This window comes from Mercurialis annua, linkage group LG3 (genome assembly GCF_937616625.2).
Source record: "Mercurialis annua linkage group LG3, ddMerAnnu1.2, whole genome shotgun sequence".
In the NCBI taxonomy this organism is placed as follows: Eukaryota; Viridiplantae; Streptophyta; class Magnoliopsida; order Malpighiales; family Euphorbiaceae; genus Mercurialis; species Mercurialis annua.
This window is the reverse complement of record NC_065572.1, coordinates 2,246,305-2,272,096: the sequence shown is the minus strand read 5'-3', so window position 1 is coordinate 2,272,096 and position 25,792 is coordinate 2,246,305. Positions and strand designations below refer to the sequence as shown.

At 32.1% G+C, this 25,792-nt stretch overlaps 5 protein-coding genes across 7 annotated transcripts; 3 read left to right on the top strand and 2 right to left on the bottom strand.

Annotated features, from left to right (window-relative positions):
- Positions 1–231: 231 nt before the first annotated feature.
- On the top strand, positions 232–1,723 carry LOC126672129 (uncharacterized). Its single transcript, XM_050366067.2, has 3 exons — positions 232–388; positions 698–764; positions 1,495–1,723. Exons 1-3 carry the CDS (start codon positions 326–328, stop codon positions 1,710–1,712), a joined length of 348 nt encoding a protein of 115 aa, XP_050222024.1. The 5' UTR covers positions 232–325; the 3' UTR covers positions 1,713–1,723.
- Positions 1,724–4,210: 2,487 nt separating this feature from the next.
- Positions 4,211–5,115, bottom strand: LOC126672128 (nuclear transcription factor Y subunit B-4-like). Its single transcript, XM_050366066.1, has one exon. The coding sequence runs from the start codon at positions 5,005–5,007 to the stop codon at positions 4,531–4,533; it is 477 nt and encodes a 158-aa protein (XP_050222023.1). The 5' UTR covers positions 5,008–5,115; the 3' UTR covers positions 4,211–4,530.
- Positions 5,116–11,882: 6,767 nt separating this feature from the next.
- Positions 11,883–14,189, bottom strand: LOC126672125 (probable methyltransferase At1g29790). Its single transcript, XM_050366062.2, has one exon. The coding sequence runs from the start codon at positions 13,397–13,399 to the stop codon at positions 12,023–12,025; it is 1,377 nt and encodes a 458-aa protein (XP_050222019.1). The 5' UTR covers positions 13,400–14,189; the 3' UTR covers positions 11,883–12,022.
- A 3,711-nt stretch (positions 14,190–17,900) lies between these two features.
- Positions 17,901–23,114, top strand: LOC126675388 (uncharacterized). Of its 2 annotated transcripts, XM_050370027.2 has the most exons (4): positions 17,901–18,020; positions 18,546–18,631; positions 19,455–20,291; positions 20,959–23,114. In XM_050370027.2, exons 3-4 carry the CDS (start codon positions 19,455–19,457, stop codon positions 22,747–22,749), a joined length of 2,628 nt encoding a protein of 875 aa, XP_050225984.1. In that variant the 5' UTR covers positions 17,901–18,020; positions 18,546–18,631; the 3' UTR covers positions 22,750–23,114. The 2 variants fall into 2 exon arrangements, with proteins under 2 accessions (XP_050225984.1, XP_050225983.1); XM_050370026.2 differs by lacking the exon at positions 18,546–18,631 and having other exon boundaries at positions 20,959–23,113.
- Positions 23,115–23,651: 537 nt separating this feature from the next.
- LOC126674601 (actin-depolymerizing factor 1-like) lies at positions 23,652–25,664 on the top strand. 2 transcript variants are annotated; one of them, XM_050369078.2, is made up of 3 exons: positions 23,652–23,833; positions 24,700–24,965; positions 25,230–25,664. In XM_050369078.2, the coding sequence occupies exons 1-3, from the start codon at positions 23,831–23,833 to the stop codon at positions 25,378–25,380; spliced, it is 420 nt and encodes a 139-aa protein (XP_050225035.1). In that variant the 5' UTR covers positions 23,652–23,830; the 3' UTR covers positions 25,381–25,664. The 2 variants fall into 2 exon arrangements, with proteins under 2 accessions (XP_050225035.1, XP_050225034.1); XM_050369077.2 differs by lacking the exon at positions 23,652–23,833 and having other exon boundaries at positions 24,664–24,965.
- The last annotated feature ends 128 nt before the right edge of the window (positions 25,665–25,792 follow it).

Genomic DNA, 25,792 nt, shown 5'->3' with positions numbered 1-25,792 from the left:
ATCCAAAGTTGTATACACCATTGATATAATTTTTAATATGAAACTTATAAAATTGGAATTTTAGATATAAAGTGAATCGTGGAATATAAAAAAATAAAATATCTTCTGACCATTTTACAGTTTTTTTTTTTTTTTATTAATCAAGTTAGCTGGATTTTTTTGCTGCAAGCCCAATAATAAGCCTTGAATTTTAATCCATTAAGGTTTATCCAAACGACGTCGCTGCTTCCTCTTCTTCTTTGGCAATATCAGTTCTTTTCTCCTAAACCCCTGCAAACAAAACCCAGCGGGAAAAAAAATCAAGTAAAAGCAAAGAGATACTTAAATGGCGTCTGCAGTCTCTATTATCTCACCTATGCTTCTCGGAATCCCAAAATTCGGGGACAAGGTAACCATTACAATGCCTTTTTATTTTTCTTTAATCTTACTGTTGATCAATTTGGTGAAGCAAATTTTGATTTTATGGTTTAGTATTATCAGTTCAATTTGGTTTAATCTAAAATTAGGTTTTGGTTAATTTTTTCAGCATATAGTTTAAGGCTGGATTTATTTAAGTTGAATATGTTAAGCTGCTCTTGATTATGAGTTTCAGTGTCAAATTTTAAAGTAATTGTGTGTTGTTTTTTAAAATTTCATGTTGTATAATTTGGAAGTAAAGGCTAACGTTTTTCTGGGATTTTAATTTAATTTCTTTCAGGAATTTCGACTAAGTAAAGTACCACTAGTACCTAGAATTATGTCAAGGCAAACAACTTTTAAAACAGGTATTTGATCTATATCTTAATCTTCTTGTTTTAGCATCTTACCCCTGCATTCTGGCAAATTCTACACATTACTCAGGACAAAATTTTGTGCAACATGAGGTTGGTCTAGTGGTCTAAGTCTCAGCTATCTGGGCGCTATGATCACAAGTTCAAACCCCGACTACTCCCTTTTTAATAAATGGAGTAGTTGGGACCGGACCATTATAGCCCGGACTTGCCAAGTATGTAGGCTTGCAGATGGTCCAGATATTGGGGTTTGCCAGTGATCCTGGGCTTCGGCCCGGGGGAGCAAGGCCTCGTTAGAAAAAAATAAAAATTGTGCAAGCAAATTGAAAGGTTTCTGTCAATAGTTGATCTTTTTTCTTCCAGTTTTAGTCATTGCGATTTATATCTCTATTTTTCTTCCTCATTTCATTACTTTTGGTTTAACTTTACTCTCATGCATTCTTTCCACATCGGAACCGCTTTAATTGCATTAGGGTCCAACACTCTAGTCTATGATGATGTATATTCTCCTAACTAAATTATCCATAATTAATGCCTTTATTATCATGAAATGTGTTATAGCAGAAAGGTATCACTCTAGTTGACTTCTGAAGCATACATTTAGTCCTAAGATTACAAACCGGACATAAGTATTTCTGATGCTATCTGAGTATATTTCATAGATTTTCAGTAGCATTATCCTTTTGCTTATCTATACAAAATGGTATATGGATTTCATTTGCAGCAACATACCTACATGCATCCTACTGCTCGAATGGCAATATGTCTTCTGTGGGGTGCTGTCATGGATATTCAGCTCTTATAGACCATTTTGGTGAACTTGTGTCTTGTTGTATGAATGTAACTTTGTGGAATCACGAAGTAATTATTGGTTTTTGGATAGGACCTGATATTGACGATGGTTGGGGTTTTGTTGAAGCTTTTATTAATCAAATTGCTTGATATTTTGTGAATGGCTCGAGTCTTTTATCTTTCTTTATTTAAGCCATGTTTATTGTCAAATGATCGAACACTTGTTGATAGTTGTAATAGAGTTGTCAAACTAATGTGGGGATTGGATGAATCTTGTCTCATGGCATGGATCTTTTCTAACTATTTTCAGCAAAATGTTTTTTTGAGCTTTTAGGAACAAACTTTAGGGCATTCATTTTAGAAGAATGAATCACACTGAAGAGTTGGTGATTGAATATGGTTTTCTAGATCATAGATGACTTCAAATTCTTTTCCATCATGTCTAGGCATGTGAACTCCACTTTGAAACTTTTGGAGGGGATTTTAAGTTTATGTGACTTCATTATCTCTTGAAACTTCCATGGGGGCATTTTTTATTTTGTGATATTATTTTCTGCCCTCTCATCATCTGGATAGCCACATTTTCTATCTAGCTATATCTTTTAGGAATGTAAAAAACAAAAGAATCAGTGGTCTCTAACATTAGTCCTGTTACAAGAAATTTGTCATTTATAGAATGTCTATCTCACTTATTATTACATGCATGATCACTTTTTGACTTGGATAAACTTAGTACCTCGGACCATTAGGGTCTAATCAGCATTAAACATGCTTACGAAGGTCATTGCAGCCCTTGAAATGTGTCTGATGCTACATTTCAGCTAAGTTGCTAAATTGCAAGAGACAACCCGTGATCTTCTTGCTCTTTTTCCTCTTAACGGATGCAGAAATTGTGGTTCATTGTATGTATGCTTCAATTAAATCTAATTCAGTGCTGACAATGTATCATGAGTGGATGATGAACAAGAAGCAATATGGTGCAAGCAGATTATGAAGCTCGATACCGCAATTCCATGGTCAGAGTTCTCATTGAGGCAGTACTCATGTAAAACATTCTTAATTTATCAAGAAACCAATTATAGTATTGAAATATATGGTTGATCTTAGCGTTTTGAGTTTATCATATTCATCTTATCAAGAAAGCATATGCTATCTTTTATTATGGTTAAAATATTTTGCAGTTTTTGAAGTATAGGTTTTTTACTAAACGGCTACCATTGTTCCATCTATTATATAATGGTAACTGGACTTCTATTGTTACATAAACGAGACGTTAGCATAGAAGTTAAGGTCAAAAATTGCTCTTGTGACAATGTACGTACACGTAAGATAACCGTTATGTAAAAACCTTATAGTTCACTAACCGTTGAAAACTTTAACCCTCTCTTTCTAGTTTGAGCTCGGTTTAAATATTTTTAGGTTTTCAGCTTTTGTCTCTGATTATGTCTCATACTTGGTGAACCTTCCACACATTTTATTGGGGAACAAATTTTAGTGGGACTTCACCAGCATCTTCCTTTTGAGTTTTGTATAATGAGCATCTGCTGAATTGATAGTTGAGAAGTGGTCCCAAAAAATAGAGGTTGGTAGAACCCTCGGTTGTGGGATGAAACCCTATTCTTAATGATTTACTAGGGCATCAACACTCATTCTTTATTGGGCGAATTACCCAAATTTTGCATTTTATATGGTTAAAATAATGCATGCCTGGGAATTTGATTGGTTTTTCACAATAAATCATGTTATGTAAAGCCTCAAAAATTGTGGTCCCTTGTTCTAGGGTTATGCAAAAACCCTAAACCTTCTAAATTTACTTTTAATCGGGTGAAACTAAGAACTGACGGCAATGAGCTTAACCTCATCCCGTACAAGAAAATTGGTGGGATATAGGAGATGACATTCATAGGGTTTTTTTTAGAAAGAAGCAATGACTATAATATCGAAAAGGCGATTAATTGTTCATATATTTGACATCAATTTGATGTTATGATCTGAAATCTTATTCCTTTTCCAATTTTGTTCAAGTGAGAATTGATCATGTCTGAACAACTATGGACTAATAGTTGATTTTGGAACAGCTATATATAGTTTCTTGGGCGATCTTCATTATGTTTGATTAAAAACAGTAAGTTGTATTACCAGAGTTCTAATTCCGTATCTTTAAACGAGCTAGACGATCTCTGACCTCCCAACTGCCTAGCTCATCACGTTTGATCTCCGTCAATCATTCATAAAGACGTGGGATTATGAGCTACTCACACTACGAAACACGCAGAATGCGAGTGACCTGAATCGTTATCTCATCATGAACGGACTATAAATAACAAAGAGCAGGCTAATGCATTTCTAAATACTAAATACTTAAGTCTTACATTATTCACTTATTTCCTTACGAAGGAATCCATTTAACTTTATCGTCAGAGTAGTTTGCATAAAACAGATACCTGTATCTTTTTGACCGTCTTTACTGTGCAGAACTTCGCCTAATGAAGAGTACATACCCTAAGTTTTAGAGTTAACATGTATATATAGTATCAAATTAAGATGTGAATGAATCTCATATCGAACATGATCCAACAAGTGAATCGTTGTTATGAAATCCACATATATATATAAACCCAGATCAGATTTGCTAGAGAGAGAGCTGCTAAGCTGAAATCAAACAATCCAGATCTCCTATAAGTTACATTTGACAGTAGAAACATAAGTTAAATTATAAATGCTTAGAGCTAAATTTTAATAAAAGTGGTTATGGAAGATGCAAGCAACAAGCTAACTCAAACTCACAAGGCTGGTAATGGAGGATGCAACATTCATGAAGAAGAAGAAAAATAAGAAGCTATTTACCTCAAAGAAACAACCTATTTATTTTACACCCGAGAGTTCAATGATCTTTGGCAGATATTCATTCCAAGAACTGCTTTAACCATTGAATTCCAAAATCTTGTTAGTTTGTTCTACCACATGTTCAAGATGGCTTTGTAAAAAAACAGCTGCTGTTACCCTTCTCAAGAACCCTAAACTCGAACAGATTGGAACTCGTCGTACCGATTTGCTGCTCGTCTTCTTCGCCATTTTTATCTTCGTCTGGTTGATGAGTAGTAGCAGCAGCAGAATTAGTAGTTTTATTCTGCTTATGAATAGCTTTTTCTCTTTCAATCTCTCTAAATTTATGTAAATACCTGACAATAGCTTCTGCATAATTATCAAACCCTAATGAACTCATAGCCCAACAGATGTCATCTCCATTCACCGTCTTTCGATTCTCCTTATGACACTTGTCAGATGCCTCACTTGTCACAAAACTTATAAATTCTGTTGCACATTCTTGCATTGTCTCTTTTGCTTCTTTTGAAACCTTGGCATTTGATGGCAAGATTTGCTTCATGATTTTACCCACATTTGCTACTGGTAATAATCTCTCTTGTTCTTCTCCCATTTTCATTTTCCAATATTTTCTCTGTGATCTCTCATCAAAATCTATATATTTGCGTCAGTATGTCTATACAGTTATCTGTACGTTTTATTTATAAAGTACGATATTATGAGTATGTATGCTTGAGCGAGTATGTCTATGCAGTAATTGTGCAAATATGTCTATCTGCACATTACATGCCATGTGACATAATATTAATGGTGTCACGCGCATTATTTTAAACATATATTAGTAGGTCCCGCATTGTTGATTGTAAATTATTACTATTTTATAATAATGTATTAATATTTAATTAAGTTTCTACAACATGTAGGGTTCAAGATATGCTAAGCACAAGTAAGCCAGCTTTGCATGTTCACTTGCTGAATTCGAGGGTTATAAACGGAAAGTAAATCTTTATATGAAGCAAATCTTTATAGCAAACAAATCATCAAGCTCAACAAAAAATTGATTATCAAATAGTATTTAATAATGTTTCTTATTGCTGAAAATAAGTGGGCAACATTTGAACACGTTTGCATGTCTTGGGATTAATCTAAAGCAAACAGTACAGTAGCTAGATAGCTAGCTAGCTAGTGTGATTATTTCAAAAATTTGGGTTAAATTTAGGTTTGTCTCTCTATTTGGCAGCAAAGTGAATTTAATCTGTTTTTACTGGTCAGTCAAGTTCTGCAGAAACCCTAGCTTTGATAAGAACATATACAGATTTCAGGCTCAGCAACTCCGTTTAACCACGGCCAAAGATATATAATGTATACTTCATCATCATAATCCTTTTAATTGGGTAGGCCTATACATTCTTATGCCCTATAATTCATCTTCAGTTTATATAAATTTGCGGTTTACTGAATTATATACTTTTTACAAGATGGTTATTTCACGTTTTACTTAGAGCTAATCTACCAAACCTTTCGGGTTTTGTCAGTTATAGTTAAACCTTTCAAAATCGTCACAAATAGCCCATTTTAAAATATTCAGAACCTTTATTAGCCATTTATGCTAATCCTACATGTAATAGCTTCGGGTTAAATTCAATTAATGACTAAAAAATGTTCTGAATATTCTAAAATTGGCTAATCCTGACAATTTTAAAAGGTTTGATTATAACTGACAAAACCAACAAAGATTTGGTATTAAAACAAGATTAGCCCTTTTATTTATTATATATTTTGGTAAGGGAACTTCAACTTTTCTAACAATAAGACGTTACTCAATCAATTATAGCCAATATTTGCCTATGTGCACTACTAGAAAACTGTCGATTAGCGACGGATTCTAAAATCAAATTTAGCGACGGATTTTGAATCCGTCGCTAAATCCATAAAAAAATTGGCGGGATTCATCCCACCAACTTTAGCGACGGAAATTCCATCGCTAGAATGGCGGGACAAATCCCGCCAATTTTTTTTCACTTTTAGCGACGGATTTCAAAATCCGTCGCTAAAAGTGTTACATTTAGCACGGTTTTCAGAATCCGTCGCTAAATGCTTACTTTTAGCGACGGATTTAAGAATCCGTCGCTAAAAGTATTAATTCTACTAAAAAAATAATTTTATATTTAAAAAATAATTATTTATTTAAAATAATTTTTTGTTTAAAAAATATTTATTTATTAATAAAATATTTATTAATTAATAAAATATTTATTTATTAAACAATATTTATTTATTAATAAAATAATTATTTTTTTATAAAAAATAATTGTTCATAAAAAAATTATTTATTAAAAAAATAATTATTTTTTTTATAAAAAATAATTGTTCATAAAAAAATTATTTATTAAAAAAATTAATATTTATTAGAAATTTTATTATATTAGAATGCGGTAGTAACGTGTAAAAGTGATAATTTGTTATTTTTATTTAAAATAATTATTAAAAAAATAATTTATTAATTATTTATTTAAAAAAATTAGTATGAAAAAATAATTATTTTATAATGTGGCTGTTAATTGCGGGAGTAAATATTCGTTCCTTTTAGTTATATTTAAATATAATATACATAGATATGTATTAAGAATTTGAGCTGGATAAGATGGAGTTACGCGCGAGGGAATTAGAAGGTTAAAGAGGTTTGGCTGAGAGCAATTAAAGGATGGATGACCTACTGGGAAGTTTGCGAAAATTGCCGGAGGATGATGATAGGTGACCCATCGCGGATGGGTGGGTGACCGTGGGCTATAGATTAAATAATATTTCATTTTTAGCTTTAATTAAAAAAAAAATTATTTTTTTTAAAAAAAAATATTAGTGGCGGATTAAATCCGTCGCTAAATTTTTTAAAAGCCGCCGCTAATTTTTTCTTTCCGTAGCTAAATGATTTAGCGACCAGGAATTTAGCGACGGATTAAATCCGTCGCTAATGCCATTTAGCGACGGATTTATGCCATTTAGCGACGGAGTTTTGACAGATTTCTAGTAGTGTGGCTGACCGCTGACGGATAGCTTGTGTGGTAAAATTGGATATCGAACTACCATAAAGTTAAGGTAGGTTTTAGCATAGCCTCGTAACTTTTTCAAATAGAGGTAGAGTTTATAGTGAATGCGGAACTGTAGAAAGATTAAATTCGGACTATCTTAAGGTTAGAGGTGAACTAAAAATTACACCAAACTAAAAAAAATTTAAATTTGCCACTGGTTGGCCATATAGTTAATCATTATCACAATGATTGGATAACCTCCTGTTGTTGTTGAGAAAATAAAAATTATTTATTAAAATATAACAAACCAAACATAAATAATTATTTTATAAAAAATGTATAGTTCACTAGCCATAAAATTATTTAACACATGCAATCATATTCAGAATATTTTCTATTGTGGTTCAATTGATATGCATAGCGGAGCAATTTCATTTCACCATAATTTACACCACACCCGTGTTACTTTTTTTGTTGAAACTCATAAAATTTTATTAATCAAAAAACCATTTGATCGGCCAGAACATGATTTGAAACTTTTGGAGGACGTAATCTTTCCAAACACTGCTCTTAACAATGGTTGCTAAAGCCTCTCTAGCTAAATAATGAACAAGCATATTCGTACTCTTATTACAATAAGAAATACTAATACATTTTTCACTACTAACTGGACTTAAGCCGTCTTTCGCTATTAGGCTCACATCAATACACATCACACTGTAATTAGTGGATGCCTCTATTGCAACTTTTGGATTTAATATTACCTCAAAAGGAATTAGATTAGCTTCCTTTACTATGATGATGTCTTCTCGGATGGTAATGTAAAATTTGAATCCAGCATTTTGAACCATTCCTGTGGAGTCTCTAAACAGCAGAGTATGCCAGAAAAGACCCCGGAGATGGTTGAAATCATCGGACAAAGCTGTGACCGTCGGAGCAGACACTGCGAACTGCCGGGTTGCTGGAATCTGATTCTCTCGAACTGCAAAAATTACTCCAAAAGGTGGAGACATACTAACCTTAAATTAGAGCAGAATAAATCTAACCCAATTAAGGTAAAGTTAGAAAAACTTCTAAATGTAAACCAACAGTGGTTGAGATAGCAAAAAAAACTTGGAAAAAATTATAAAAAACTGAAAAAATAAACAATACAAATTAAATAATGATTCTAGGGAGGTGATTTTTAGCCTAAGAAGGCCAAAAATCACCTCCCATGATAAAAAGAGGAAGACGGCTGCTGCGTGTTACTTTATGTGGTGAGAATTCGGTCAGTTCTTCAAATATATTTCATATTCATAATATACTCCAACATTATAATAAACCAATTAGAATTCTGTACATAATTCAAACACTACCCTTAACAATTAACAAGTAACAATTTGCAAGCCTAAACTTATCGAATTTTTGTTTTTCCTAGTCCCACTTAACAAAAATAATGATTTAATACTTATTAATTACGCATTACACTAAACATGTCCTAAATTATTTAGGTATTATGCTGATACAAAGAAGAAATATAGTGGGGGTCCTAATCCAAAATTTTGGTACAACCTCAAGTAAAATTTTATATGAAAAACCATATCAATTGTCTATCTGCTGAACCTATTTTGATAATAGCTAGTATTAATTTATATTAGTCGCCATAAACACTTGCTAAACGTAAATTTTCATGCTCAATTAAGTAGCAGTTTACCCCTTTATCTTGCTAGTAATGGTTGATTAGCACAAATTTTAATTTTATGATCATTTACTCATAGATTTGATTTTTGTTATTAATTTGCCCTATTTTAGCATAAAAGTTATTACTAGAGGTGATCAACACGCGTCGAATCAGGGGTAAAGATGAGATATATTGATAAATTTAAAAAGTCAAATTTCATACTAAATTGATCATAAAATTAAAATATTTGCTAATTAATCATCACTTGCAAGTTGAGGAGATAAATTTTCATTTAAGTCCAAATAATTCATCTTCAAAGTAAATATCTTTACAGTTTCATTTTAAACTTATTTTGATGAATATTGACCACATTCTCTTTTTATTTTACATTTTTTACATTTGTAATATCGATATTTTTTGGCTCTCTTTAAAATAATTTCGGTCTTCGCATACATATATCTAAAAGTAATTAAAGAAACTCTCCTTTAAAAAAAATCTCGTGAGTTAAAGTTAAGCATTAGAATTTTTTTATTCATTTCTAGATTTACTAAACTCCAATTGTTTTTTTTTAATGGATATCAAGTATTAGACACAAAAAGAAAAATAGAAATGTGTTTTCTTAAATTAAAGATTCGAAAGGGAAACCAAATGGAACAATATCAACACATTATCTAGCTTTTTCAATAAAATAATGTCCGAACAAATTTCATATACAGTAATTTATAATATATATCCATTTGAGTTATTATTTATAAATATAAGTTGGATAGTACACTTAATAAAATAAAATTATAAAGATCTTTAAAAACGAAAAAGCTTGTGTTATTGAGCATCTAGGGTTTAAAAACTTTATGAAGGTTTCCCATTATTGGCTAAAGAAATGCATAAACAAATGGTTATGGGCATTAATTTATATCCAAAGTTCAATTCCACCCTAAAAAAACCCTACATACTTGGAACACTTTTATAGGACTTTGAACATATTTATTTATTTTTCTTTTCTTTGTAAGCATTATAGGTATTACCACTAACATTGTTAATCGTTTCATTTACCTAATTATAATTAATTGTAATATTTTAAGTGTAATAGGAACAACTAATTTTTTTTTCTATTGCTAAATTTCTCCTTTTCTTTCATTGATTTGTTTTCTTAGAAAATTACACTCACTGACTTTTTATAATATTCTTCATCCATAATTTCATATTATGCAAAAAAAATTTATTCTTTTTCTAAATTATACATTTATATCTTACTACTAACTCAAAGTCAAACATAACGCCAATTTGATGTCAATTCAAATTCACATTTATGTCAATTTAAAGTCCGATTTATTTTTAATTATGAGATATGAGAGAGATTCTTATGTAGACTCGGTTTACCACGTCATCCGTGGACTAAGCCAATCATATTATAACACCTTATTAAAATGAGGGTATTCTTGTAATTTCGTTTATTATTTGCATACACTTTTGAATAATGATATTACAAGAATACCCTCATTTTAATGAGGTGTTATGATATGATTGGTTTAGTCCATGGATGACGTGGTGGACTGAGTCTACCTAAGAATTTCTCGAGATATGAATATAATTTTTAAAAATTGCAAAAGAAAAATATAAATACAATTTATTTATGTTTAATTTTTTTGACACATTTGTGCTAAATCTTCTAGCCTCCTCCTAAAGGCCGAGTGGAGGGGTGTTTACTTCTAGACAATTTTAAGCCATTTAGGTTTGTTTATCTTGGTCTTGGATACTAATGAGGCCTCATAACTTATTGGCCCATCAAAGTGTTCTTGTCATACTTTGCAATCTGCATAGGGAAAAAGCTGGCCCATGTCAAGCTATCGGGGGAATAATTAACCAAATTGTTAGTCTCATTCTATTTTTGTAATCAAATATTGATTCATTTTATAGAACAGAGTATACATAATAAAATATTAAAAACTTGTTAGAATTAGTTAGCTTCTTTTTAATATATCATGTAGCAATGGCATCCGAAGAAGGCGAACAGAATACATATGCATATGTTCATCAGATTTTTCAAATGGAAAATGATTGTGATGATACTCTGAATTGTTTTCATGCATCACAATTTTAGGATGTATTGTGTCTATTTAACCATTTAATGGAAGTGATGATTCATCAATAGATAAATTTATTTTATTAAATAATTAATTATTTTATAAAGAGAAATGCTAAATGGTTACCACACGAAATACACTACTAGACCTACTAGTGTGAAAGTGGCGACAATTAAAAAATATATTTATTTGCCATATGGGAAAAATTGATTGCCATATATATATTTCTGGCCTAAATACTTTCAAAATAAAATCATGTATTAAACATTTCATTGCATTTTTATCCAATTTTTTCAATCAATTTAATTTTTTTCATTTTTACTTAAATTTATAAATAAACTCCGTAATTAATATAATCTAGTGTATGTTTTCCTCCATTGCTGTTTATTTTAGCAATGAATTTCTCCCTTTTTCCATCGCTAGAAAACAGTGATATAGTAATGCTTTAAAAGAGATTTTTAGGTAGACTCAGTCTACAACATTATACATGTACTAGCCTATCACATTATGACACGTCATTAAAATAGCGTCACTATCGCATTTTTATTTATTACTTATTTACACTTTACTTTAATAACATGTCATAATGTGATAAGTTTAGTCCATGAATGACGTAAAAATTTCTCATGTTTTAAATGAAAAAGAACATTTTAGTCTTGGAATTATAAATTATATATCCATGATACATACAAGCAATTCAAAATGAACCTATAACTCCGACTCACATATAAATGATACTTTCTTTTTATTTTTTGATTTCTCATATCATCAGAAAATACATGCATATAATATAAATATAAATTATACTTCCTAGAGTGTACATCAAAAACTTTCAGTAATAATAAACACTCTACAAATATATCAGACAGCTCTTGGAGATTTCTCTAGCAATGCAGAAAAATAAACCTCATCTTTTGACTTAGGAGAAATAACCCACTTATGTTTCTTATACCTGAATTGCAGAAACATGTACATATAATCATCCAAATCGTTCCGTTTGCAGAAGAATCGGTCGATCCATAACAATCCGCCTGGCCTTAACACCCTATCCCAGTCAAACAGAATGAAATCCATCAATAGCAGGTCGATCCAACCGTCCATAAATCCTGTTGTATGAATCAAGTCCATCGTGTTGTCGAAAAACGGAAGACGTTGATTCAATGTCCAATACAATGGAACTAGACCTCTCAGGGCAATCATTTCATTAAATGGAGCTCCGAGATTTAGTGCTGTGGAGATTATAGTGACATTCATTTCTCTCATCCTAGCAGCGAAAGTCCCCGTCCCCACACCGATGTCTAGCCCAATTCGTATCTCTCCGGGCTTGATTGCGAGAACGTCTTTGATCAGAAAAACTGCAGGAAGTGAACTGTTGGTAACCCATTTCAGCTTTTCATTCTCGATTTCGAAACAGCCTGTGCACTTTGAGAAACCCCTCTTCGGATTCTTACCGGCTAAGCACTTGAAATTCCTGCATTGATAATTGCTCCACCGTACATTTCTATCGTCAGGCAATCTCCATAAGGACTCGTTGATCGGATAAGGCTTCTGATACAACTTGGAAGCCCTCGCCAAGCACCGTCTCCGCGGTAAGGGATCACATCCACTAAGCATAAGCTTCTGAGCTAGATTCCAGTCATCTTTACAATAAGATCCAATGTCATATTCCATGTACTCTTCGAATTCTTTCTTCATCGAAACACAAGCATGTCCGATTGTGTTATACACTTTCTCCATTCCGTAGATATTAATCTTCGCATTCCTAGTTTCTTTTGGAGTAATATACTTTCTTATCTCCTCTACAATAAAAGTATTAATCAAAGGGTCCTCCTCGATTGTCGCGTTCACAATCCTAGGTAGTCGAATCTGCCTAAGCGCGAGGTTCGCGGTATGAAGAGGTTTAATCACTTCTTGCTCTAAAAACTTCTTATACTCTAGTTTTGTTATGTTGGTTTTATCCAAAACATCAGTTTGTTCTAGTTTTTCTTGTAACTTTTCCATCTTATCGAGCACTTCGCCGATTCGATCACTCAAAGCTCTTACATCAAACACCTCATATGCATCATTTACACCATAAAAATGTTGGCAAATTTCTTCATTATGCAGAAAAAACCCTGCCTTATAGAATTTATACAGACTTGCTATGCTTATAATAATAACTAGCCCTCCTAAGATTATCTGAAGCCACCCCATTATTCTACCCAATCTATATTTCGGAATGCATAATCTCTTTCCCATTTTTAGTCAAATCTAGGAGCTTCTATCTAATGAAAATTGAAAATTTTGAAATCAAAACTCAACACAAAAATGTATTAATTCTTGTTTATGGGGATCATATGGTGAAAGAAACACAATAAAAGCATACTTCTTAGCTAGGTAGCACGGCCACGGTAAATGGGATACTTGAATACAGATACGGCGAAACGGGACACTTGGACACCGACACGGCGAAACAGTATAATTTTAAGGTTTTTATGTAAAAATGAAGTTTCGGTCCGAAACGTTTCTGAAACGGGACTGGTTGATTGAATGAAGTGTTTGTTCTACTTAGTTATCTAAAGATTCAGAAGAGAAAAAACATGAGAATAGAATTGCATATCTTGATGGACTTCACATTCATAATTTTCTTGGTAAATAAACATAAAAAATATCAAGATTTTTCACTAATGATCGCTAGACTACTGCAAAAGAATTCAAGAATCACATAGAAAACAGGGGATCATCATGAAATGGAGAACATACCCAGTTAATGGTGTGCAAAAATGAGACTGAAAACTGAGCTGAATCTGTCAAGCTAATTTTGATATTTTTGAATTATGATTGACAACATGTATACTGAAACTTGAGAGCTAAAAAAGGAGATCCAAAGGTAGCTTGATGAGGTTCATTTTAGAGCTGGAAAATCTTGAATCTTAAGCTTCAACTAATTAAAAATGCATGCACCAATCTCGCAATTAATTCTTGGGAAGATCACTAACATATGCCAAATTGCATATGTCGGTTTATTTTAATAATCTGTTAATGATGTTTCAACTCTTTCAAAATTATTAATTTCATGTTTTATTTTTAGTTATTATTTTGAAATTTTGTTAAAAAGATAAGAAATAGAGAATGAGTTTGACTCTCATATGTAGAGAGCCAAGTTCACTCTCTATTCAAACATTATATTATAGGGAGTCTATTAGACTTCTATTTTAATGCTAAACTCTTTAAAATAAAGAGTTAATCTCTTTTAAAGAGTTTATCGGAAATGCTCTAAATTAGTGGCTATTAATTTAGTATATTTTTAAGTTATTTTTTGCAGGACTTCTGGAAATTTATTTTTCTTATCCATATTTTTTGAAACAATTGTTTTTCGGATAGTTATAAAAAAATCATTATATTAATACACGAGTGTTTATCCCATACATTGATTATGTCATGTCATATTTACAACAAGCCAACTAGTATTTGCGATAGAGAATATTTTAATTATTATTTAATTTTTTTATTATCAATATTTCTACATGACTAATGCATCATTGGTTTGTTGGACGAATGACATGACGTAACGGTTGCGTGGTTAATTTTTTTAATATACAATTCATTCTCTTGTATTTAATATTTAAAAATTTGACAATTCTACTTATTAATAAAACTTTACAAAATCAGCATCTTTCTAAACGAATTATTATTTAATAATTAATAAAATATAATATAATGTATAAATAATCATTTATATAGAGCGCTCTCTCTCTCTCTCTCTGTATGTATGTATGTATATATATATATATATATATATATATATATATAACTGTTTATATAGGCCATAACTAAAATAATATTCGAAGCTATAACTAAATTATGTTTTTATTCAAAAAGTACTCATATTTTAAAAAATTATATTTTAATTGTATTTTAATTTAATTTTAATTTATAAAAATATTGTTTATTAAAAAACACTTGAAAAACCTGAAAAAAACCATTGGAGCCTCGCCAGAAAATTTTCCGATCACCAGAAGTTGGCCAATTTAAGGACGGCGGCGGTCAACACCTCGATTAATAGTGGTCAACATCGCGGTCAACATATGGTTAACACGTGCTAGATACACTGTTTATTTTCTTGACTTTAATTTTATGTGTGAGTGGTTTTAAGTGTTTCTTTTGTGTTGTCAGTTTTTTAATATTTTCTCAATGTACTAGGTGTTCAATTAGTTGTTTTTTTAGTGTTTTTATACATGTTTGCCGTATTTTTTAAGTATATTTCTTTTGTATTTTTATAAAAAATTATTTTTTTAAATATTTCGGGAAATTTCAAAAACTTGCCTTGTATTAATATTTAAAATACATTTTTTTAAAATCCCTTTAAAAGTCAGTATTTAATTTGGTAAAATAAATAAAATGTCTACTTGACGAAACATATAGGCTACATAAACGAGTAAAGAGCCAACCCGGCTCCCAAATTAATGTCAAGGGGTCAAATAAGTTTTTTTTTAAAATTTTTTTAGTCAATTAAATTCTAAAATTTGTGTTTGGAGATTAAATAAGTCACTTTTAATTCTTTTGGTCAATCAGATTTCGAACTCTCTTAATTTCGATCAAGTAACCCTTAATATGTATACATTAATGCATGACTTATTGGACTCTAAGATAACAAATTTTGAAATCTAAATGCCAACAAAATTAAAAGTGATTTGTTTGATTTTAAGACACAAGTTTTGAAATCTAAATGATAGAAAAAATCGAAAAATGGCTTATTTGATCATCAGATATAAGTTCGAAAGCCAAATTAATCCTTTGTTCCCTCATAAACTACTAATGTTTATTTGTTTTTTAAGTGTATAATAATTCATTTAAAACATTCATAAATTTTACATTATATCTCAAAAATAAATTATATTAAAAAATAAATATCAGCATTAGAAGTTGTATTGTATCTCAAAATAATTATAAAAAAAGAATAAATATAAGAATTAGAAATATATCTGTTTTTATTACATAATAGAAATAAATGTATTTTGTTCTCTATTTTTCTAACAATCTATAAGTCCCTAATTATTTTCTATGAAATATAATTTCGATAGTATATCCGCTAGGGCCAGGCAGCATTCTCTTAGAATATTAGGATTAATTTTTTCATAAATGTCAAAAATACTCTATCACCAAATAAAAGAAAAGTCCCTAATTGTCTATGTACACAAAAAATGTAAACAAAAACAACTCCTCTTGGCTAGAAAGGAAGAGCTATGCTTGTATGAGTACCATGCCAAGTCTTTTTAAAAGAGAAATACAAGATAGAAATTATTATAGTTTTTAATATTTGAACGTGTATATAAATAATTATAAATTATTATGCTATTTACGTCTTTCACGCCATTTAAGTTGAATTCGTGGCGTATAATCGTCATCATGACGATACGATGCCGCAGTGGACGCTTATGATGCTTGTAGTTTTCTCTTGCAAACTTCAAACTTTTTTCATAAATCTTCATAAACTTCTGATATTTTTATCTTCATCGTGGTCCGAACCCAAGACCTCTCTACGATGTTAGATCTTTCTCCTAAGAAATTGAACTAAGAGTTCATTGGTAAAATGCCAAGTTAATGTCATATAAATTTCATATCATACATATACAAATTTGGTCTAACAAAAAAAACTTCGATCAAGAAACTTAGTTAATAACATCGAGCTATAAGTTATTCTACTCGAGGGGTAAGAAATGCCCGATGAGCAATTAAACTACCCTCAAGCTCATGACTCTCCAAAAGGTAAACATCTCGAAAGAAAAAGAGAAAACTCGATGAGCTTTGCTAAATACATCAGGTTGAAGCTAGTCCAAAATATAATCAGTTTGAGAAGAAGAAGAAACTCGACAAGCAAAAGATACTTGTTTAATATCTTTTAAAATTGGAATATAATTCTTTTTAAAATAATTCAAATAGTAGAGATATCAATTCGAAAAAACTCAAACACTATCTATATCCGATAGTTAATGAGTGTGCACCCTCAGGCTTATTAAAAGAGGTTAATTACAAATTGAATCATGAATTTTAGTGCATGTTTTACTATTACGATATAAAATTTAAAATTTAATCAAATCAGTTAGCAACTTTTAGTTTTTGGCAAATTAAAACAATATACTTTTCAGTTTTCATTGAAAAAACACGAATGTGGCTACCATGACAATGCACATTATGATGTCCATTTTTTTTTCACAGGAAAATAATTCGGTAATCTTATTTGTCAAAATTTAAAAATTGATTACTAATTTTGTCAAATTTTAAAATTTACATAGTAATTGCAAATCGTGATTTGATTTGACCCTATTAAAAATAAGACAATGTCAACCCTATCAATGTCTTTTTTTATCATTTGAGGAGGGAGAATTCGATCAGATAATTGCACATTGCTACTTAACGAATATTTCATTTGAATTATAGCTCATTCATTTATCCATTTTTCTATTACAAACAACACAATAATAAATTTTTTAAACTAATCTAAAAAAGTTGAAATTCTCAAATTTAAATAATACTTTATTACCCTTTAAAACCAAAAAAATAATAATCAGAAAATCCATTTCTAATCCATAGGAAGCTAGTGAGTGCAGTTGTCTCTCAAAAATAGATTAAACATGTGTTCAACCATCTAATATTTCATACGTTTCTTTCCTCTTCGCACATCATTTTTGTTATGAACACTTTTTAAAACTTCTCCTCTCATTTTTTTTCATTCCCGACTCTTATATATATATATATATATATATATATATATCTTGCAACACTGTGCCAAAAAAATAGTCTTTTATAATCTTCATCAATCCCTTTGAATTGTTCTTTAAAACAACTCATGAAACTTACACACCAGGCTTAACCAAAGGTAGCTTCTTTATCTTTTTATGTTATTTTAATGGTGTTTTTTAGTTTGAAGTTTAATGTTAAATGTTAATTAGACCAAACCCTTTTGTCAACAGGTTCTGTATTTTACATTGGGTTTGATTTGTTTGTTCAGTTTTCTTCGTACGCTCAAGTTTATATTTTGTGTTTGCTTTCTTGAAATATTATTATTTGTTTGTAGGATCATATTAATTTCTTTGTATATATGCATTATTTGAAATGTTTAGCTATTTTAATGTAATCAGTTTTTGGGTGGTTTACTTGCATAAAGTGCTTTGTTTTCTCTACATTGGTACAAGTTTTCTTGGTTTCAATGAAGCTTTAGTTTTTGTTTTTTGGTTATCATTTTCTTGTTATGTGCTTGTTTATTAGCTTTTGAATGTCGAACTCTTGTCGAAAATGGATCCGACAGTTGGTTAATTTGATTTGGGTTGGTGATTTTAAAACCTCTATGATTTAGAATTATTTGGAATATTTGTTGTTTGATGATAAACTATGTGTTGTCTAGTTTGGATACTGGCATTGTGAGAATGGATGATAACGCGGTGATCGTCTTTTTTTCTCAATAAATGTTGTGGATTTTACTTAGTGAAGGTATTATTCTTGTTCAATATTCATATACTAACTTATGCTTGCTACTTGTTCGTATTTTTCGGAATTGCTCTGACTAAACATAGAATTTAAACATAACAATTGTGATAGTTCTTCTGGTTTTTCTTATTGAGGTCTTTGGTTTTGCTTTCTTCTGCTTGAAATAAATTTGTAAGCTTATTTTCTAGTTTTACAGGCATTGGAAATGTGCATGCAAGAATATATCGGTTTACTTGTTTGTCGTAGCATTGACATTGCATAGACATCTTGTTATGCTATCAAGAGTTTCAGCATTTATACTTTCTCTGTCATTTTGAAGCCATTATGCACAATTTAAGTCCAGTTCCAGTACATGGTGGCTTATCTTTTGCACCATTCATATAGGTTTAGCAAGTCAAAACTCCTGCGAATAGATCACGTTTCTGCTTATGTTTAAGGGTAAATTTGTTGGTAGATATTGTTAAATGCCAATTACTAACACTCATTGAATGCTCTGAAAATGTGACAGGCATGTGCTTTTAGAATATGGATACCATTTTTAATTTAAATAAATTTCAATAACTAGAGAAATTCTTAGTACATGCTGGTCGAATACGAGGATGTTGGCTTCTCCTCAATAGACTTAGAATTCTTGAATATCACATTATGCAGTCTGTTTGTTTGTTTCTCGTTTATTGTTTGGAATTATCCACTCTACCAGCTCTCTATCGCTTAACATCTAGCAAAGGAAAACATGACTGCATTATTCATCCAGTAAATTGTATCCCCTCCTAGCTTTCTCTTAGAGATCATTGCTCTAGACTCTTATAGATATTGCTTTTTTCAGATGGAGCCATTTTACATGAACATCGATAGCCCTTCTATTGAAGAACCATCTTTTGAGCAGTTAATTCATCCAATGTCTCCTGAGATAAGTGACATATCCAGAGATCCTCAACTGAATCCTCGAGTTGGAAGTGAATATCAGGCAGAAATTCCTCCGATGATATCGGAATCCGAGTATTCCTGCCTTTTACTTAATCCTTTAGATTCACAAGGCAGTGTCGATGGTTCTTGTTCCTTTTTGATGGGTCTACCCTTCCCAGTTACTTGGGTTTGTATTGAAGCAAGTGATAAAAAGAAAGAGGATAAAGGATGCAGAATGAACAACACTGACAAATCATACAATGCAAGTAGTAGGTCTAGAAAGTTTATAGCTTTTTTGAAGGATATGAAGAATGGTTCAAAACAATATGCTGAACCACCCGACCTTGGATTGGGAGATGGACATGAGTCAAAACCAGCCAATCTTCGACACAAGGTGGCAGTGAAAGCTAATTTATCTCAGCTGCATAAATACAAGAACTTTGATCTTGCTCCTGGCTCTTTCTATCATCCATGGAGTGATTCTGACAAAAACCATTTTATCCTTGGTTTATATATATTTGGAAAAAGTTTTTTCCAGATAAAGAGATTCATTGGCAAGAAGATGGGGGACATTCTGTGTTTTTACTATGGGGACTTTTACCGATCTGATGGATACCGCAGGTGGTCACGTTGCCGGAAGAAAAAACGAAAGAAATGCATATATGGAGAAAAACTTTTTACAGGGTGGAGGCAACAGGAAATTCGCTCCCGTTTGCTTCCTCATGTGCCAGAACATATGAAAATTCCTTTTGCGGAGGTGCTCCAAAGTTAACTTTTTTATTTTTCAGTATTAAAATCCTTTCAACATCATTTCTGCACATACAGATTTGGAATCTGTTTTCAAAACCGCAAATGTGATACTTTTTTTTGCAGCGAGTGCATTGAAAACTTGTTCTTTCTTCTTCATACCGCATGCTAAAATATTTTTTTAATGCTACACGCATCACATCTTATTTTCCTAATAGAGTGCCATCATTTCTTTTATACTCTTAATAAGCGTTCACCATTCTATCTCGAAAAACTGTTTCCTAATGCTTGTTGTATTCTGTTGTACAATTTTTTTTGGATGGCATGATTATTCTACATTTTCTTCTATATGGTTAGGAATGAAAATGCAAAAAGTTAAATCATATACTAAGTATATATACATAGAGCTCGAACATTGAGGAATTCTTCAATAAAGCATTACAAAATTTGCCTAAGAACTTGCTTAAATCTCGGATTCCCTCAACTTTTAGGAAGATTTAACACTTGACTTTCCCAAAAATATCAGATTGGCTGAAATCAGTTATATGCTTGTACTAGATTGAGTTTTCTCTGGTTAATGCATATAGGTCTTTTTCAGCATGCTGCTAAGTATTCTTGTCAGCGTCTCACTGAAAATTGTCATGTCTCCCCTCATTTTATCTGCAATATGTTATCAGGTCTTTACGGCATTTTCTGAGGGAAGATCTTCCACAGAAGATCTTGTTACCCACTTACAGGCTATGGTTGGTGTTGGAGCTCTTGTAGATGCCATTGGAATCGGTAAGGGGAAGGACGATCTTACTAATATCTCCGAGGAACATGTAAAAAACAATCAATTGCTCACAGATTGCCTAACTGGTAAAGCATGTTCCTCTCTGACTTCTGGTGAGATAATCAAATTATTGACTGGGGGTTTCCGTTTGAGCAAAGCTCGTTCCAATGATATTTTCTGGGAAGCTGTTTGGCCCCGTTTGCTAGCAAGAGGGTGGCACTCAGAGCTACCAAAGGATCAGATGAACATTTCCATTCATTCTCTGGTATTTCTCGTTCCCGGTGTTAAGAAGTTCTCAAAAAGGAAACTTGTGAAAGGTAACCACTACTTTGATTCTGTTAGTGATGTTCTGAGTAAAGTGGCATCCGAACCAAATCTCATTGAACTTCCAAACGAAGAAGCTGGAGGCAGTGCCTGCAATGAAGAGGATAGGTGGGTTCCAGAAGTATCTTCGGACCATGATGATCCATCGATCCAACAATCCCATCGTTACCTTAAACCTCGAGTTTCTAGCTGCAATATTCACCGTGTGAAGTTTACCATTGTTGATTCCGGTTTGATTGGTGGAGGAAAATTGTCCAAGACAAGGGAAATGAGTTTTACACCAGAAGATTTAAAAGTTAAATCCTTGTTAACTACTCTTTCAGTTTCAAGTAGCATTGGAATGAAGTTTTTGGAGGACTCACAAAACAACGACGAGTTGGAGGTTTCTGATACCTCAATGGATGGTTTAAAGAACATCAACAAAATTGAATGTAATGAAAAAATCTCAAATGGCTGTGGCTCTAACCGTACAAAGTTCACTGTGGTGGATACCAGTTTGATCGATATCGGAAAGTCATCAAAGGTGAGAGAACTGAGATATTCACCAGTTGACCTCATAGCTACTTCTGGATTTAACCCTTCATTAAGAAACAATGAAGGGAATTCCTTGAAGGAATCATTGGATGGACTTGTGGTGGTGGCTACAAATAAGGTGCGAAGCCGGAAAAAGAAAGACCGAAGTAAGGATATGACTGATAGAATTAGATCAGACAAGAAGGATCTAAATGAAGCTACCATGAACAAATTGGCGGGAGGCCTTCAGGATAGTAACAATCTGTTGGTTATAAGTCCGTCGACAGGAACTATAAAGCACAAATTCAGTCGAAGACCGAAATCTAGCCAATCGGATAGTTCAGTTCCTGTTGTGAAACTGCGGAGATTAACTGCTTGTAATAAAACAGAGATAAGCCATGTGATTGACAATTTTTCTGTCAGCTTGGGGTCAAAACCTGAAGTCTCGTTATGTGCTTTGAACACAACAGATGAATGCAGCAATTCATTTCAGGTTATTACTCCTGAGGAATTATCGATTACTACTTCGCTAGTTGAAGGATGCGCGGAACCGAAAGGTGAAAATTTGAAATATCAAACCCCATGTGTGATCGACTTGAATCTGCCTACAGTTCTACTGAACTCTGAAAATGATGAATCGGCAATGATGAAAGGAATAAATGTAAACGATTGTGCTGATGCTGATGCTATGGCGGAGCAGCCTGATATGAACCCGAGAAGACAAAGCAAGAGAAACAGACCTTTGACTGCGAAAGCATTGGAAGCTCTAGAATGCGGATTCTTGGGTAGTTCGACTCTGAAGAGACAAAAGAGCATGCAAATTGGCACACAAGGCAAAGGACATCAAAGAAACTCTTAAGAAAAGAGGAATTTGTCGACTAAACTTCTGATAGAACAATTGTGGATCTCTAGGCACTGAAAATATATTAGAATTAGTGAGCTTTGTTTTGGACCTTTTGGTATATCACGTAGCAATGGCATCCGAAGAAGGCAAACACAATACATATGCATAAGTTCATTGTTTTCAAGCATGACAATTTCAGGATTTCATCATATATTTCGATCATTGTTGATATAAGTTCGCCATAACATCAAGCTAACTATCGATGAGCTAGGGATGTTGAGGTAGTCAATTTTTTCGCTCGTATGAGATTCAAATACTAATAGGTCGACTTAAGTGGCAATTTGTCCTCTCAACTTGCAAGTGATGATTAATTTGTACAGATTTTAATTTTATAGTCAGTGTAGTTCTAAATTCGGAGCATATCTCTCATTTATGGTAATAATATTATGATAAAATGGGAAAATTGGTTAAAAACCAAATTTATAACTAAATTGACTGTAATGTTAAAATATGTGCTAATTAACCATCATTTGTAAATTGAAGTGCCAAATTGCCACTTAAGTCTTAATATAGGTCATTATCAATAGTTACTATCCATCCGCACCAAAGACCAAGAGTAATGGAGCTAATAAATTGCTGAACAGCTTCGGATTAGAGGGCTTAGTTAGACTAATTTAAAATCATTAATTGTTTTAATCAAGATCTAAATATTATAAGGAGCAAATGTGTACCTTTTCTTAAAAAAGGACCGGCCCACTTGTACCGAAACATTAAACCCGAAGCCCAGCACGAAGAAGGGGAAAATAGACAATTCAGAATGGCAGCCACGCGTCAAATTATAATTGGATAGACCAACTTTGCAAATGTTGACGCATGAAGCAACCATCATGACAATTTGCAAGAGGAAACAGTAGTAGTAGATAGAGCCACCAAAAATTATTCTTTGCATTTTCTTCCACATTTCCCAAAAAAAAAAAAAAAAATCAATTCTGCTTGTAAATCAAGCTTCCATTACAAGCAGACAGAAAAAAAAAAAAAGGAAACTGCCAATACAAAAAAAAAAACTCAAATTTTAATTTCTTGATCCTTATTAACCATGGCAAGTCTTCTCTTACTTTTTTTTTTCACTAATATTTGAATCTGTTTTTTATTTAATTTTTTCTATTTTTTATTTAGTTTAGTGGTGGATCTGTCAGTTTAATGTTTGATTTATGGTGGATTATAGTATTGTGGTGTGATGATGTTGATGGATCTTACTAATTTTTAATTTTGCTGTTTAAATTTAAGTTTGCGTTTGTGATGTTTGATTCTTGTTATTGTGATTTGTAATCTGTTGTAGTTGATTAATTTACAAATTCAAATGGTGATAAAAAGTTTGTTTAGGTTTAATTGATTTAGTTTTTTAGGGTTTAATTAAATAGTGGTCAATTTGAGTATCTTGAAGTGGACTGCAGATCTAATTTTGATCTGCTTCTCATAGTTTTCAAACTGATCTAGTTAGAATAGTGCTTGGTTTGGTTTACATATGCAGATGGTGAGAATGCTCTCGCTGTGTATATCGATCGGTTGGATTTGTTCTTATTCCTGCTTGTGTTGTCAAGTGATGCCTATTTAGCTTATAATTTAAGGTTTTTGATATACTAGAATGATCGATAAATGACAGTCGTGAATTGTGTTTTGTAGGATTGGATATAGTAGAGATGTTTTTGATCATGTATAATGGACATATGTGGGTTAGTGAGCTAGGACTTGGGGGTTAGTTCAGGGTCATGATTTTGCGTAAAACGACTCTTTCTTCGATTAGAGTTATGGAAATTTTTTAACATATAGATGCCACTCCTGTTTTTTGAACCTTCCCTGATTTGATCATGCAACAATGTAGGTGCACCCTTTAATAAGTCATAAGGGTTCTGTTGAATTTTTTTGACTTACTGTTTACTATACATGCCACTTTCTTTTGTTAAGGCAAATGCAACATCTGGAATGGCCGTGCATGATGACTGCAAGTTGAGGTTTTTGGAGTTGAAGGCTAAAAGAACTTATCGCTACGTCGTTTTTAAGATTGAGGAGAAGCAAAAGCAGGTGCTTGTGGAGAAGGTAGGTGAGCCAGCCCAAAGCTATGAAGATTTTGCTGCAAGTCTCCCTGCTGATGAGTGTAGATATGCTGTTTACGATTTCGACTTTGTGACTGAAGAGAATTGTCAAAAGAGCAAAATCTTTTTCCTTGCATGGTAAGAACGTGTTTAGAATAGTTTATTTGTATATTTTGCATTCTTATAACCTATGCTGCACGGAAATTTCTCAACACCTATGTTTCGGTATTTCATTTCTGTTTCTATAAACGTTTTTGAAACTCCAAAACTCTATATCTATAGCATATCTTTAGTAACAAATGCCATTCGTTGTTTCCCGTTTTAGGCATTTCCTGTTTTTATATTTCTGTTTTCATGCTAAGCTTATAAAATATTACCATGTTGTTTTTGCTATATGCGAAGGTCTCCCGACACAGCAAGGGTGAGAAGCAAGATGATCTATGCAAGTTCTAAAGACAGATTCAAGAGAGAACTAGACGGTATCCAGGTAGAGTTGCAGGTAACCGATCCGACTGAAATGGGGCTCGATGTCTTTAGGAGCCGTGCCAACTAAGTAGAAGTTTTCCGGTTTCAAAATGGAGAATTTTATGCACTCTAAAGAGTAATGTTTCTAGTTCATGGGCTGTGAGCTTGATTAAATCATAATATTGGTTTGTTGTTTGAGTTTTATCTTCTGAAAGCGTTCAGATAATTTTGATTATTTTGTTATGTACTGAAGTTATGCGAGGTCTGTTCTTTATATTTGTGTTTACAGTATATGATGTATCACCATCTGATGGTTGAGCAAACTGGGATTTGTATTTGTAGTTTGAAAATGGCTGTGTTTCTCTTATCCAATTCTTGAATGTTTTGTAGATTGTTTATCTTGAGGTTGTTTTAAATTAAAAAAATTATTTTTTATCTGTTCATTTTGTTTAGCTAAATTGATGTGAGATAGTATTATAAAGCAACTAGTCGTATTCCCG